Source organism: Prionailurus bengalensis, chromosome B1, assembly GCF_016509475.1.
Source record: "Prionailurus bengalensis isolate Pbe53 chromosome B1, Fcat_Pben_1.1_paternal_pri, whole genome shotgun sequence".
Classification (NCBI taxonomy): Eukaryota; Metazoa; Chordata; class Mammalia; order Carnivora; family Felidae; genus Prionailurus; species Prionailurus bengalensis.
The window spans coordinates 142,343,919-142,358,040 of NC_057344.1; the positions used below are offsets into that span (position 1 = coordinate 142,343,919).

The window sequence follows — 14,122 nt, forward strand, 5'->3', positions numbered from 1 at the left end:
TATTTTAATTTTTGGAAACTTATATGAAATTAAACTGCCATTTCTTTTTTTTTTAATTTGGGTAGAATTTTTACACATGATGTGTCTTAATTTTGGCAAACGGTTAGACAAAAATCTCAATAATAAGCCTGTGAATACAAAAATTAAGGGAGGACTAGTAGTTTTAGGTGGATTCGAAGACAGTTGAAATACATACTCAAAAAGTTATCAGTAAATCTTTGCAATTAGTAAAATGTCTTTAGTAGAATATCATGATGAAGTCTTAATTTTTTACTCGATCAATATTTTTATTAATAACTTTAATAAAAACAAAGAAATGCTAATGATATTTAAATATGCCACATACGCCTAATAGTCACATTTTGCCAGAACAACTCAAACTCAGTTTTAGCTAGTTAAAGCAATAAACTAAAAGGAATCAAATGAAATAAGCAAAACTGTAGGTCCTACATTTATTGCCTTTAACCAATTGCACAAATAAAGGAAACAGGAGGCCTGTTTAGACAGTAGTTCCTATAAAAACTTATCTAAGAATTTTAGTTGATTAAAAGCTTATTAAAGGTATGATATGGTGACTAAAGAAACCAACTCAATCTTAAACTGCAGAGCCTTGATATGACCTAAAGGTTAGCTGGACCCCCCTGCTTGGCATAGAGCTGCAAAATGAAGCCCAAATGCCACTTCCCCAGCTTATAGTTACAGGACAATGTCCTGTCCTGATAGCTGAGAGCGTCTTGTGATTTACTTCCTCAAGCGCCGATATATCTTCTTATTCTTGAATCCTTCTATGCAGGCCTTCATACTGGCTTCCAAAAGAAATGGATTTGTGCGTTTTAAAATGCTAGAAGACTATATGGAGATTTGGAGGGATGCAGCAATATCACACCGAGGATCAGGGAGCTTCCACCATGTCTATCTGAACCTTTCTTCCTCTTTCACTGAACCCCTCATCTCTTACCAAGGCAACACACAAATGACCTTGTCCTACTCAGAGCAGTTCTGCAATACCAAAGCCCCTTGGGTTTTCAGCTTCTGTCTCCAAAAGAATGTGGGTAAGGAGCATTTTCTCCATCTTAGGATATTCAGACCACACATGGTATTAGTCATGTTGGTGTGGTCACATCTGGAGTTCCTGGTGCTGCTCTCTGAGGTCCGGGACCCCAGAAAGTGCCAAGAGGACAGTGAAGATGGTGGTAGGTGGACCAGTGAGGGAAGCAGAAATGTACTTTAACGATCACTCATCAAGGAGGAAGGGACCTCACAGCTCAGGAAGTCCACCCTCCTTGTTAAGCAGGCTTGCTTTCTACCTCAGCTCTGAGAGAGGGTCATCCACTGCTGCTCCAATACTCTGTTGGCTCCAGTTTTGCCAGAGCAGCAAAGTGCAAGTGGGAAATGACAGTTAATTTCAAACTTTGGAAGGCAATAAGGTGAATGGGGAAGGGGACTTATTCTATACCACTCCAGAGGGGAGCATTGGAGGGCCGATGAGAAAGAACAGTCGGACAATGAAAAAACTATCACCCCCTGCAATGGACCTGGTGTCCTTCCTCATCGGTAGACGTCTGTGAGGGGGAGTGACACAGAATCTCTGCAGTGGGTGCAAGGTTGCCTCTGGCCACCCTGGAGTTCTCCTCCTCACCTCTAAAGTGCTACAGTTTCAAGTACTGAGAGCCTCATTTATCATCTCTTTTTTAAAGTTCCTGCCTCAACTGATTATCCTTGAATATAGAGCTCAGTATATAATTTCTAAACATTTCTATAACCAAAATCCAGACAGTTCTCCAGCTCTTACTTTCTTCTATTAATGCCTCCCCTTAATACCGGTTATATTTCCTTAAAAGCCCTTCACTGCACAATTTCTAAAATTGTCAGGCCTATAATTGTCTACAATGATGAGCATTAGACGGGAACACTGTTGATTTTTTTTTTACATGCTAGAAACTCAAATATCCCAACTTAAGGGCATGCTTCATTCAATCTTTGAAAGAATGAACCTTAAGCTTTAGCAAAGGACTAAAGCTGGGAGGTTCTTGATTTAACTGAAATAGTCTATGAAATCCTATTTACATGGTAGCACAGAAAATGTATTTGTGCAGAAATCACCTTGCACCAAGGAAAAAGCTTCTCAGAAAGAAACATTTTGATGCAATGGTCTTTTTTTTTTTTTTGTCATCCAAAGATTCTATTTTTTTCTTTTGAACTTTTATTTCTGTGATTCCACTTCTCTGAAGAGCCTCATCAATCTCAGTCACCATTTCTCCACCAACAGTCTCTTGCTCTTGAACAGAACAAGTATTTCATTTGTGTCTCTTATGTTAGAGAATCTGTAGATACTGGTAGACAGTTGATATATACTGAGCAAAGTTTTTGTTATAAAAGCAAAGAAATTTTTCATGAGTCTGGAAAGGGTGTTTATCTCTGGTACCTCAACAGATGATGCAAAATGGTGAGTCCCACATAAATTCATTTCAAATGCAAATCCTTGCAAGCATCTCAGTAAACTAATAGTAGTAACTATCTTTCTGTCTATAAAATATAAATATCTTAAACTGCTTGATTTTGCCTCTCATTCTGGAGGAGGAGGAGGAGGAGGATGACGACGACAACGACGACGACGACAATGACAACAGTAGCTAATCTATACAGAAAGCTTGTTCCCTGCTAAGATCCATGCCAAGTGCAAGGTACCATTAGATGTAGGTACCATTATAATCCCCCTTTGACAGAAAAAAAAACTGAGGCCTAGAAGTTAATTCACCTGCTCAAGGGCAGGCACAAAGCTAGTAAGTGGTAGGTAGGCCTTGAACTTTAGTCACATGACTCCAGAGCCCACCTTCCTAACCACCAGTCTATAATTCCCTCAGTATGGTACTTCTAGGACATAAAATTGAAATACCAACTCTGTATTTGTTGGCTGTCATTTTCAAAAGGAAAAAGTATAACAAAATTTTTTTGCAAATGACACTTTAGTGATTGAAATAAAGTAAGCCGCCTCAGCATATCACAAAAAATGTTCCTTCATCTGTGAAGGATTTCCTGATTTCTTTTCTACTCCAATTTGCCCTTTCCCTCATTTATCCTAACTCTTTGTTTGTGCCTGACACAAGTAATTAATCATATTTTGACTTACTTGAGAAATAAGACATCTATACAAGTAACTCTCATGCGAGACAAAATAACTACTGTTTGAACAGAAACCAAATGCTTTGTGGCATGTCAAGCCTTGTGCATTGTCAATATTCAACAAACATATACAGAAAACAAATTAAATCCAGACAAGTGCTTAGGTCACTGGTCACTGATTGTGTACCAGAGCGAGTTCCACTCTCTGCTCAGGATCTTGGAATTGAATTGCCGAGAGAAACCACAAGGATAAAATAGACCAATACTATTTTTAAAATGAGGTAACTAGAGAACAGAGAAGCTAAATGAGTGGCCTCAGATCACACAGCTGGTCCTCGCAGAGGAGATCCCTAGCCCAGCACCTCCCGGTTAGGCCAATGTCTGAATTATAGCCTGCTAATGGCATCCATACACCTTTGTAGATTAACTGTCTTTTTAAAAAGTAAAGGCTATCAAGTGGGAATATGGATGCAAGAACTTAATATTTCCTGCAGTGACTCCAGAAGAGCAGGAAAGGAGAGAAATTTCATTTTTAAAAACCTACGCTGACAAGCACGGCCATCATCGAGATAGTGCCCGGGGAAGCAGGCGGTACTGCAGGTCCCAAGGTGGGACAGCACGAGGTTGGCATCACAGGAGGTGCAGGAGAAGGGTCCTGCGCCCTGGCAGGTCCTGCAGGAGGAGTGACATTCTGCAGAGAAAAAAACAGACACAAAGAGAATCTATGAAGTCAAACTCCTTTCCAAAGCAGCAGCCTGAGAGGCGTTAGTAAAAGCCCCAACTGAGAATGTTAGCATGTTAGCTGGTTTGGTTTACTGTCTCACAGCATGCTTCCCACTTCTCTCTCTCTCTCTCTCTCTCTCTCTCTCTCTCTCTCTCTCTCTCTCTCTCTCGGTTCAAATCTTCTCCACTACTGCCCCAAAGAGAAACTCGTGAGGCACCACCAGCTCCTGTATCCAGCACTTACTCACTTTTACAAACTCTTCTCTCTGAGTAGAATCCAGAAGGGCAATCAGGAACACAGTGGTCCCCCAGCAGCAGGTACCGGGCATTCTGGCAGCTCAGGCAGATGCTCCCGGTGTTGTGGAGGTCGGCTGCACAGTGCTGGCACAGAGGATGGCAGTCTGGAGAGGGCAGGGGAGCACACAGAAGGCATGGACAGCATGAGCACAAGGTCTCATTACCACACCCAAGGGCAGAAGGGATCGCAATTACCCCCGCTGCAGCACGGAAAGCAGGAAAAGAGCTCGAAGGCAGCATACATCAGGAAAGTAGACGCTTGGGACCTGTACAAATTGTGTGTTTGAGGTTTTTAGCAAATGGCCAGGCCCAGCACAGCTATTCACTTGTCATCCCTTTTCAACTCAACGACCTTCAAGTACTGGGGCGGCATATGATAGATCCTTGCTAGGAGTACAGAGAGAACTGTCAGACTAACAGGAATAGTACCATCAATATCATCAACATTTCCCCCAAGGGTGCTGAGAACTCTGGCCCAGCGTGCTCCGCCCCCCCACCCCCGCCCCTTCACAGTGCTCCTGAGCTGGGCACAGCTCCCTCCACAAGCTGCCTTCTCAGGAATTGGCCTCCCAGAGTCTGTATACCTGTCTCAGGTGTTGATATGGAGGGGCTGGGGTTAGTAGAAAACTGGGTTGAGTTGGTGGAAAACTTGAGTCTTCAAATAGAAGAAAAGTTACAAGGAAGAGCTGCAAGTTGAAAAGTTGTTTTCATGACCCGATACGTAATTCACAGAAGCCCTGCTGTACGAGTTGTGATTAAGGCTCTAAGGCAAAGCATCTGGCATGGCCAGCACGGTCTCTCTTCTCGCCTATAAAATAGTCATCCTTTAATTAAAGAATCTGGTTGCGTTCAGCTCCCGTTATTGGTGAACACGTCCTCTGCCTCATTTTAGGTGGAATCACCCTTCAAGTCCTGTTTGCCATCCTCCATCCCAAAGGTGGAAGAAAATACACAAATCCTGAATTACCCACCAAAGTGAAAGAAGAGTAAAGGCCTAGGAAATGGAAGGTTAGACTTCTAACCACAGGCTTTTCCGTCTATCCCTGAAGGATTCAAAGCACTGTCTGCACTTGCTAAGGCACTACTCAGGGACCTGATGTCTTGTTCAGCTCAGGGTCTTGTCGATAGAGATTGTGATCTCAAGCAACGTTTAGATTAAAAAATCCTTGTCCATGATGGGTCGCCTGAGTGCTCAGTCAGTTGAGCGTCCAACTCTTGATTTCTACTCAGGTCATAATCTCCTGGTTTGTGAGATTGAGCCCCATGTCGGTCTCTGCCCTGACAGCATGAAGCCTCCTTGGGATTCTCTCTCTCTCTCTCTCTCTCTCTCTCTCTCTCTCTCTCTCTCCCTCTGTCTCTGCCCCTCCCCCACACATGAGCACACAACTCTCTCTCTCTCTCTAAATAAACAAACATAAAAAAATCACTGTCAATCACTGCAGATAACCTGCCCCCTGAAATCTGTTTAAACAGGTCTTTTTCTCTATACCTTCAGTGATACTTAATTGCTGACCAGGTGAGATGGGTTCCCCGCAGGAGAAATAGATCTCAGCCCCACACCTGCACCCACTCATTGCCACAAGAAGCCATTTGGGGACCTGCACAGCCACTCCAGAAGTTGAGCCCAAAGCGTCCTCCCCAAAATGCTGACTCTTCTGGGCACGTAAACAGCCCCTGACCCTTCTCTGAACTTTGGGAGTTTCAAATTATAGGCAGCCTTTTCCCCTTATTAGGAACAATTTTCAATCCCTAAAAGCCAAATTAATCCTCATTATAGACCTTTGGTAAATTGTAAAGGAAGCAATGACTGTACTGAGAGAAATACGAGGCTACTTCCCCCTGATTCAGTGTATGGTTTCCACACAATGTTCTCTTTCTCTTGTGCCCTCCTCACAGTGCCAGGAGCAAAAGGGGGGATTCAAAAAGCTTCAAAAGTTACTGGAACAAAAGGAGGTGACCGTGTTTGACAATGACCTGAAAGAGCAGGTGCCCTTGCTAGGGTTGGAAACCGGAGAAACCCGAGGAACATTACTAATTCAAGGCTCCATTATTTGAAAAGTCACGGCCTCTTCCTCTTTCAAGCCAGCACTTACCGAGAGTTCTGGGCTCAGGCATGCATCAACAAGATCTGCAGGTGTTCAGTGGTCTAAAAACTAGTTGCATCTAACTGAGGCTTTCTCTGGTGTGCAATTAAAGGAATGAAAAAGAATAATCACCAAGGACGCTTTGAAGAGAAAGTAAGAAGATCTCTGGAGTACTTTGTGGGTACAATAAATAAATATTTATGAATTTGTCTGATCTTGGGGATCTCTAGAAGCTCTTGAAATGAGTGTAATGTGCATTAATTACTTCTCAAGGAAGCTACAGCTAGACTGTGGATGCTCCTTCCCACTCTCACAGCAGCTGCTTGTAAACCCTTGCTCCTGGCTCCAGGCACCACCCCAACCCTGCCCACCTCCTCCCACCTCCTCCCAGATTCTCTTCTACTTCATTCAGCCCATCAAGCAGGAGCACCTTCGAGTCCTTCCTGTCAGCCTCAAAACATCTTTCTTTACCCATTTTTATTTCATTTCTTGTCTTCTCAGAGGATAAAATGGCTAATTCCTCCACTCACATCCTTGATCCAATTTTCAACATTAGAACATTATTTCAGCATTATTGCATCTTTTATCCCACCTCTCTTCACTCTCCTTGACCTCAACCTCTGAACAGCCTCTGCATCACCTACCCCTCCAAAGTTTTTCTCCACAACCATGCTGCCGTTTCTTGCCTTCCCTTCCCCACCCAACTTCCCTGCCTCCCTAACTCCTCAGCTCCCCAGGATCTGCTTCAGCCTCCAGGAAAGTGCTGTGGTATTGCCTTGAAAATGTCTCTCACCCCCTCTTATAACCAAATCTAACAGCTTCCTTTAATTTCTAACCCACCAGAGATCTCTGTAACACAGGACACTCCTGGCCACCCTTCTCTTTGACCCCTGTTCTGCTTTCATATGCTTTATCCTGGTGCTCTTCATGGCCAGGTCCTTGTTCTCTGCCTCTGACTGCCTGATAAATGTAGGGATTCCTCACCACACTCAACTTCTGCCATCCCCTAATCAAGTCTCACTCTCTGAAGGTCCTAAACTACACATGGCTGTTTGCATCATATTTTGGTATACAGCTACTAGAAGCCAATGGAAAGGGCTCAAGAGTCTGAGACTCCAAAATCACTCAAGGCCTCTGCCTCTGTTCATAGCTCCATGGTAAGCCTCAAGAAAGCATCAGATCAATTGCCAGACATATCACATTGCATTCTGGTGTGAGTACCCAGAGGCAAAGAGAAATCAATAAATGACACCTGAAAATATAAAACAATCAAATGCAGGTTGCCCAAAGCATTGCATTAATGCAAGGAAGTTTAAAGTTTTCCTTACACATGAGAAAGTATCCCAATCTGGAAGTTGGACTCCCTCTTTTTGTTCACAACCTATATGCATCCCTTAATAATTCATCCATGGTTTAAAAAGTCATACTGAACACCCACTCCTATAAATAGATTCATTCCAAAACAATAAACTATGTGATCCCATGTTAATATATTCATGCAAACCTCCCATCCCAACTCTCTCACTTACAAGCCCTATCAGAAGGCCACTTAAATATGCTCTGAAATCCTGCTCTAAAGTCAGTCCAATCTGGCTTTTATTAAACCAACCAGAAAAGAAAAATAAACTCCTAAAACCTGGGAAATACTTCTGTCTTGAAAGGCTTGAAGTCAAAATCTCTTTATAGGAGAGACTTCTTTGGGAGAGCTCAAAATGAGTAATGATGTGCAGGGAAAGAAGCCAGAAACCAGGGCAAAAAGGGCGTGAGAATTAATACCTGTGTTTTGATTTACAATCCAATAAGTATAGTTCCTGAGAACAGACCACAGAACTCGGGCATGATAGGCTACAAGTGGCCAGTCCCACTGGGTACCACCTGTAAGCAAGCTTCAGGCTCAGGCCTGGGAGCCACTGAGATCTTCTGCCCAGAAGAGGGGCTGAATGTGGTTCAGACAAGAAGCTTGAGGTTTTATTTTTTGAATACAAAATGAGCCATGGCAGAAAATATGAAAAACACTTTTACTAAGTATAAGTAAACAAAAACCACCCTAAGTAGCCCTCTCAGAGTAAATAACTACTAACATTGACATTTTTATCTTAGTTCTTTTTCTGTATTAATTTTACATACATATCTCTTTACATAGATGAGATTATATTAAATGTTGTCATTTAATATCTTTTTTTAACTCAATACCATCAGCATTTCTACATATCATTAGGAACTCTTTATAAACATCATTTTAGGGACTGCATAATATCCCAGTTTTAAATAAATAAACAGGAAATATACCGTTTTTCTTATATAGTTGATCCTTGAAAAACCAAGGGTTAGGGGTGCTGACCTCTGCACAGTCAAAAATCTGTGTACAACTTTCGACTCCCCAAAAACTTAACTACTAACAGCCTACTACTGACTGGAAGTCTTAAATAGGTGATTGTAATAAGTTAATCAATTAACAAATATTCTGCATGTTATATGCATTACATACTGTATTTTTACAATAAAGTAACCTAGAGAAAAGAAAATGTTAAGAAATCATAAGAAATGGAGAGCCTGGGTGGCTCAGTAGGTTAAGCATCTGCCTGCAGCTCCGGTCACGATCTCACGGTTTGTGGGTTCAAGCCCCACATCAGGCTCTCTATTGTCAGCACAGAGCCTGCTTCTGACCCTCTGTTCCCCTCTCTCTGCTTCTCCTCCACTTGCTCTCTCTCAAAAAGAAAAGAAAAGAAAAGAAAGAAAATCATAAGAAAAAACATATTCACAGTACTGTACTGTATTTATACAACAACAAAAAATCCACATATAAGTGGACCCGCAGAGTTCAAACCTCTGTTGTTCAAGAGTCAACTGTACTTGAACATTTACTTCCAATTTGTCCACTTTCATAATGAAGGCCCAGATAAGACCTTTGTGCATTTTAGATTAGTTCCCCATAGACGTTGTCAAGGATGCAATTCATATTATTATTACAGCTTATATTTATTGAGCTCTGAATATATATCGAGTACTATACTAATTATTATAAATGCATAATCTCATTTGCAAAAATAAAGTAGGTGGTATTATTATCCCCATTTTAAAGATGAGGAAATGGAGACTCAGAGGTTGATTTGCTCACACATGTCATCTTCACACTGACTTAGAGCATGTACTTTTAACCACCTCAGGCATGAAAAACATGTAAAATTCTTAATAGGTATTACAAATTCCATTCCAGGAAGTTTGTTTCATATTACATTTCCAAGAGCCACTCATAAGACTGTTCCATCATAACTCTGCCTGCACTAAGGAACTGAAAAATAGTAAGGCAATCTTGTTTAATCTGGTTGGTGAAAACTGCTATTACATCATTGGTTTCATTTATATTTCTTTTATTATAAGTGAGTCTGAGCATTAAAAAATCTTTCAAACAATAAAAATGTTTAAATGCCTACTGTAGGCATGGAGCTTTCATTATGGTGGGGAAAAAAACAACCCCGGATATATAATTATAGTTGAGTGTGAAATATGTGTAATCAAACAATAATTTGATACATCAACCAATGAGTTCTTTTCTCATTCACTGCAAGTAACTATCCCCATTGAACCAGGAAGCATGGACCATAATGTACTCCCAGAGAAAGTTATCAGAATCAAATCTACAAAGATACCAAATTCCCAGAGTCCAGGGAACAGATGAAAGATGGAAGAAAAAAACAAAACTTTGAAGTGCATTGGCGCTAACAGACCCAGGCCCTCCACCACCAATACAACCGCTGCATTCTTCACTTCTGTACCCAAGCCCAGAAAAATGCTTCAATCTGGAGAGGAAGAAGGGGCAGAGGCAGAAAGACCATTCACTTTACCCTTGCCTTCCACTCCCACAGAATAGGTTGGAGGCAGCCAAGTGGAATATTCAAGAATCCAACAGTAAAGTGGACTTGGACTGTGCTTCTTGCCTTAAGGAGGGTTTTTCTCCAAATTGAGACCTGCGTCGGAGGGCAGTAGAGATGATGGCACCGTGGGATGAGCAATGATAGAGTGTATGGCAAACACTGAGAGGCAGGACTGCCAGAAGACTGTTACAAACATTTTGTAAAATGCTAACAGGCTAAGTACCAGGGTGCCATATAAATCTATAATAGGGGTCCTGATCCAGTCCAGTAGATGGGAAGGCCTCCTAGAGAAGGTGGAGCCATGAACCCCTAGTGAGGGTAAGCTGGACAGGATGAGAAACAGTCCCAAGAAGAGGAAAAACTTAGGCCAAAACCCAGCAGCCCAACAGAACAGGATGCCTTCAAGAAACTGAGAAAAGTTCAATATGGCTGGATCTTGAAGAACATACAAAAGAACCACAACAGAACCACTGGCTGTACCAGTTTTAGAATACCACGTAAGTCATGGAAAGGAATATGTATTTTATCTCAAAGGCAATCAGGAATGGGTGTGTGCATGTGCGTGTGCATGTGCATGTGCGTGTGCATGTGTGTGTGTGTGTGTGTATTCATTACCAGTCTATTTACAGAGGTCTCTGTGTTTTTTATTACAGATTTAAATGAGAAATTGTTATATAGAAGGTAACTAGTGTTGAGAGAAGACATGAGAACCATAGCAAAGAACCAACAATCTAAGAAAACTCAGGCATATAGCAACTCTCAATATGAACCTTTCTGGGGGGAGGGACCAGGGTCCCTGCTGTTCTTTCACCTCCTCCCCTCCATTACATCTAGAAGACTTTCTCTGTTAATAACATTCCACTGTTGAACTGTTCTCATGAGGCTTGTGCTGGACTAGGCATAATAAGAATATAAAAAATACTATAACATAGTACATGAAAGCTATCTTGACCAGGAATGAAGATCTTGGATTTCTTTTGAGAAGGAAGGCCAACATACCAGTGGTTTGTCTCTCAGGCATGCCCCGGGAAGACCTTTCTGCAAAATGTCAGCTTCTAAAATACCTTTAAAAATTAAAACAAAGTAGAATTTGGCCAAATCAGTAGTACCTAGTGGGTAGTCCCTACCTATTTGTGGAATGAAAGAAAAAAAAAAGATTATTGGAGTTAAAATACTAATAGGTTGTAGGGGATTTGGAGGCTCATGAAAAAGGCTCATCCTGGTTTTCAAAATCCACTTCAGGCCAAGAGGAAAAGGGCACCACTTGGCTCTATGTGTGTGACAATTTACAACTGCCTTGTTGGTTGAATTTGAGATAATGAAAAGATAAATGGCCCCACAGCCAGCCAAATGTATTAATTATACACTGTAAACATAATTAAGAGGTGGTGTGAGCCCCATATCCAGGCACTGCAGCAGATGACCATGTGTCCCGGGAAACTACTCTGACACCCGTCACTTCACGTGTAGGAAAATCTATAGGCATATTTTCTAAGAATTAAGCTAATTTAGAGGCAACTCTTGCTTTCTTCCTGGTAGGTGGTGACCATCTGACAAATCCTAACTCAGATCCTTGCTGGACCCACACTGTAGGAACACAACTAGTGTCAGAAATTGTGTCCTCAAAATGGCAGCCATATTCTCAGGCCAACAAACCAGAGTGAGTTCCCCTATAATCCTCCTCACCCCACCTTTCCTGCCCATTCCTCTCCCTGCAGGTGACATTTGGAACAATTTCACAGGATTCACTAGAGGAAGTTTATACTGTCACAGCTTAATTTGAACCAGGGCTGCAGTTACTATAATAGGGGAATGGAGTTTCCAACCCACCAATCTAGCAACCTCTGCAAGGATTAACATCCCATCCTAAAAGCCCCATCTGTGAAGTAAGGCATTTGCATCTGACCTTGCTGTCTGTAATCAAAAAAGGAGGCTAACCTCAAATATGTCTAAATGGTGAGTGTGTATCCATTAATTGCTTAAAAGCAGCTCCTATTCCGGAGGCCGTCTCTCCAGGTCCTAGCAATGCTACTCAGTAAGTAAATCTTTATTTGTCACGATTTCAATTACAGTGAAGAGTCTTTAAATATGACTCATTAAGGGTGACAAAGAAAGAAGAGAGACCCGGGATACATTTATGCGTAGCCTGTTTCAGATTACTGGTGTAGAATAAGCATGTGGTACAGGGCAGGGCAGATGAAATTCCAGCTGTTTGTATGTGTGCCTGCTTGCTAACGAACCCAATGAATTAGCACTTTAAACAAACAAATTAATGAACACATTACAAGGGAGACTGGAAAGGGAGTATTAGCTCGGGCTGAAATACATACATTTCTTGTTTTTAAGCAAGTGGAGGATTCCATTTGTTCCCTAAATATGCACAGCATGCAGACATGCTAAAAATTTAAATATACAAAAAAAAATTTTGACTCAGCAGCTGCAATATCCTCTAATATGTCACCCTGCAGCTGTAGGGAAATTACATGTGGTCATCACTGTGTGATGCTTTCTTCAAATCACAAAGGCTCTGCTTCGAGGATCAGTGAGGATTACCCACAATCATGATGGATGGAAGCACACGGCAGTGAAATGACTTATTTCACGTCTTTGGAGCGAAGTCAAAAAAGCTTGAAGATATTAAAGTAAATGCATACTGTCAAAGCAATGGCTTTGGATGTTGGTTTTATGGGGCAGTGACTCCTTAGCTGATAAATAATGACCTATAAAGACAAATTTAGACACACAGTGAGTTTTTAATAATGTCCTGTCAGTCGATTAGGTTCTTAATGCAACCACATTAAATGCGTTTGGAAGCGGTTAAAATAATCAGCACTTGTGGCTGTTCCTCATCAGGCGAAACAGAAATGATTTCTTGCCAGAACTCGGGGCCCTTAAAGTGCGTATAGAATTGGAATTCAGATGCCACCTTTAAAATTGACGAGGTACTACTTGTGAGATAGTACAGAAGAAATCCACAAAATAACATACAGATGGCGGAAGGGAAAAAAGCACCCTCTCTTTCCCCACAGATTGCTTTGTCCTAGCCCACCCGTGAGTGAGCTCTTACAAACCCTGTGTTCTTTTGTAGCAGTGAGAGGCAGTGCCAGATGGACGGAGCACAGCTCTCTGCTCAGTTCTGGTGCCAGTTCTTGCTGCCAACAAGGGGTCATGAGAACCACTCCTCCGTGTATGACGATGCCTCCTACCTAGCCTTCCAAAAGCTCATGCTTTGCTCTTGGTTTACCTCCCCAACAAGAAAACGTTCACTTCAATGAACATTTATGGAATGTGAGTTGGGTGTGAGGCACTGTGGAAGTTACCTCAGGAGACAGAGCATTGAGTCAGATGCTGCATCTTCCCTTGAGATGCTCACGACAGGGTCTACTTTAGGAAAGCCACACCTGAAATGCAACATATATTTAAGGGGGACCAGAGAATATTTTATCCAAAGAGAATAGGAAGGACTTGAACTTGGTGAGATGCGGCAGTGATTGGAATGTGCAATAGGGCAGGGGGGAAGCAGGGTAACTCAACTGTTTTCGAATTACCCTGATTGAAAAATCAGTAGTGGGTGGACAGGAAATTCAGCAGATGGAAGAAATGGACCTGGTAGATTAAGGGAGATGAAGACGGGTAGTTTCCTTTGGAGCTTCTGAGTATGGTGCTCCTGTGCAGTAGCTGTCCAGGAGGTAGACATGTAAAACTGAGGGCCTGGAAATGGCCATCACATGTGCACTAAACATGGGCTCCGAGGAGAAAACAAAAATGAGGACTGGATTGAGGCTGGGAGGGATGCTGTGGTCCCAGAGGAAAGGGGCTGGGGGACGAGGGGAGGGAGGGAAGGAGGGGGGGAAATGAGTAACAAGAAGAGGAAATAACTGCCTGGAAAGACCAGTTCACAAGGGTGATGCACAGACAGGCTCCAGGCCACAGATGGAGGAGCCAGGGTGAGGGGGACTCCTTTCTCCTAGAAAGTAAGGAAAAAGAAGTATCTAAAAGAAGATGCAGAGACACTTGAGG

The 14,122-nt window shown here is 42.2% G+C and overlaps 1 protein-coding gene across 1 annotated transcript in view; it reads right to left on the bottom strand.

Moving 5' to 3' along the window:
• The window catches only part of FRAS1 (Fraser extracellular matrix complex subunit 1), a 428,246-nt gene that overhangs the window by 164,671 nt on the left and 249,453 nt on the right, over positions 1–14,122 (bottom strand). Inside the window, exons 21-22 of the mRNA XM_043572402.1 lie at positions 4,095–4,247; positions 3,668–3,814 (exon numbers count right to left, since the gene is read on the bottom strand). Of these exons, the coding sequence (XP_043428337.1) occupies positions 3,668–3,814; positions 4,095–4,247 (300 nt within the window). The remainder of the gene's footprint in view (positions 1–3,667; positions 3,815–4,094; positions 4,248–14,122) is intronic.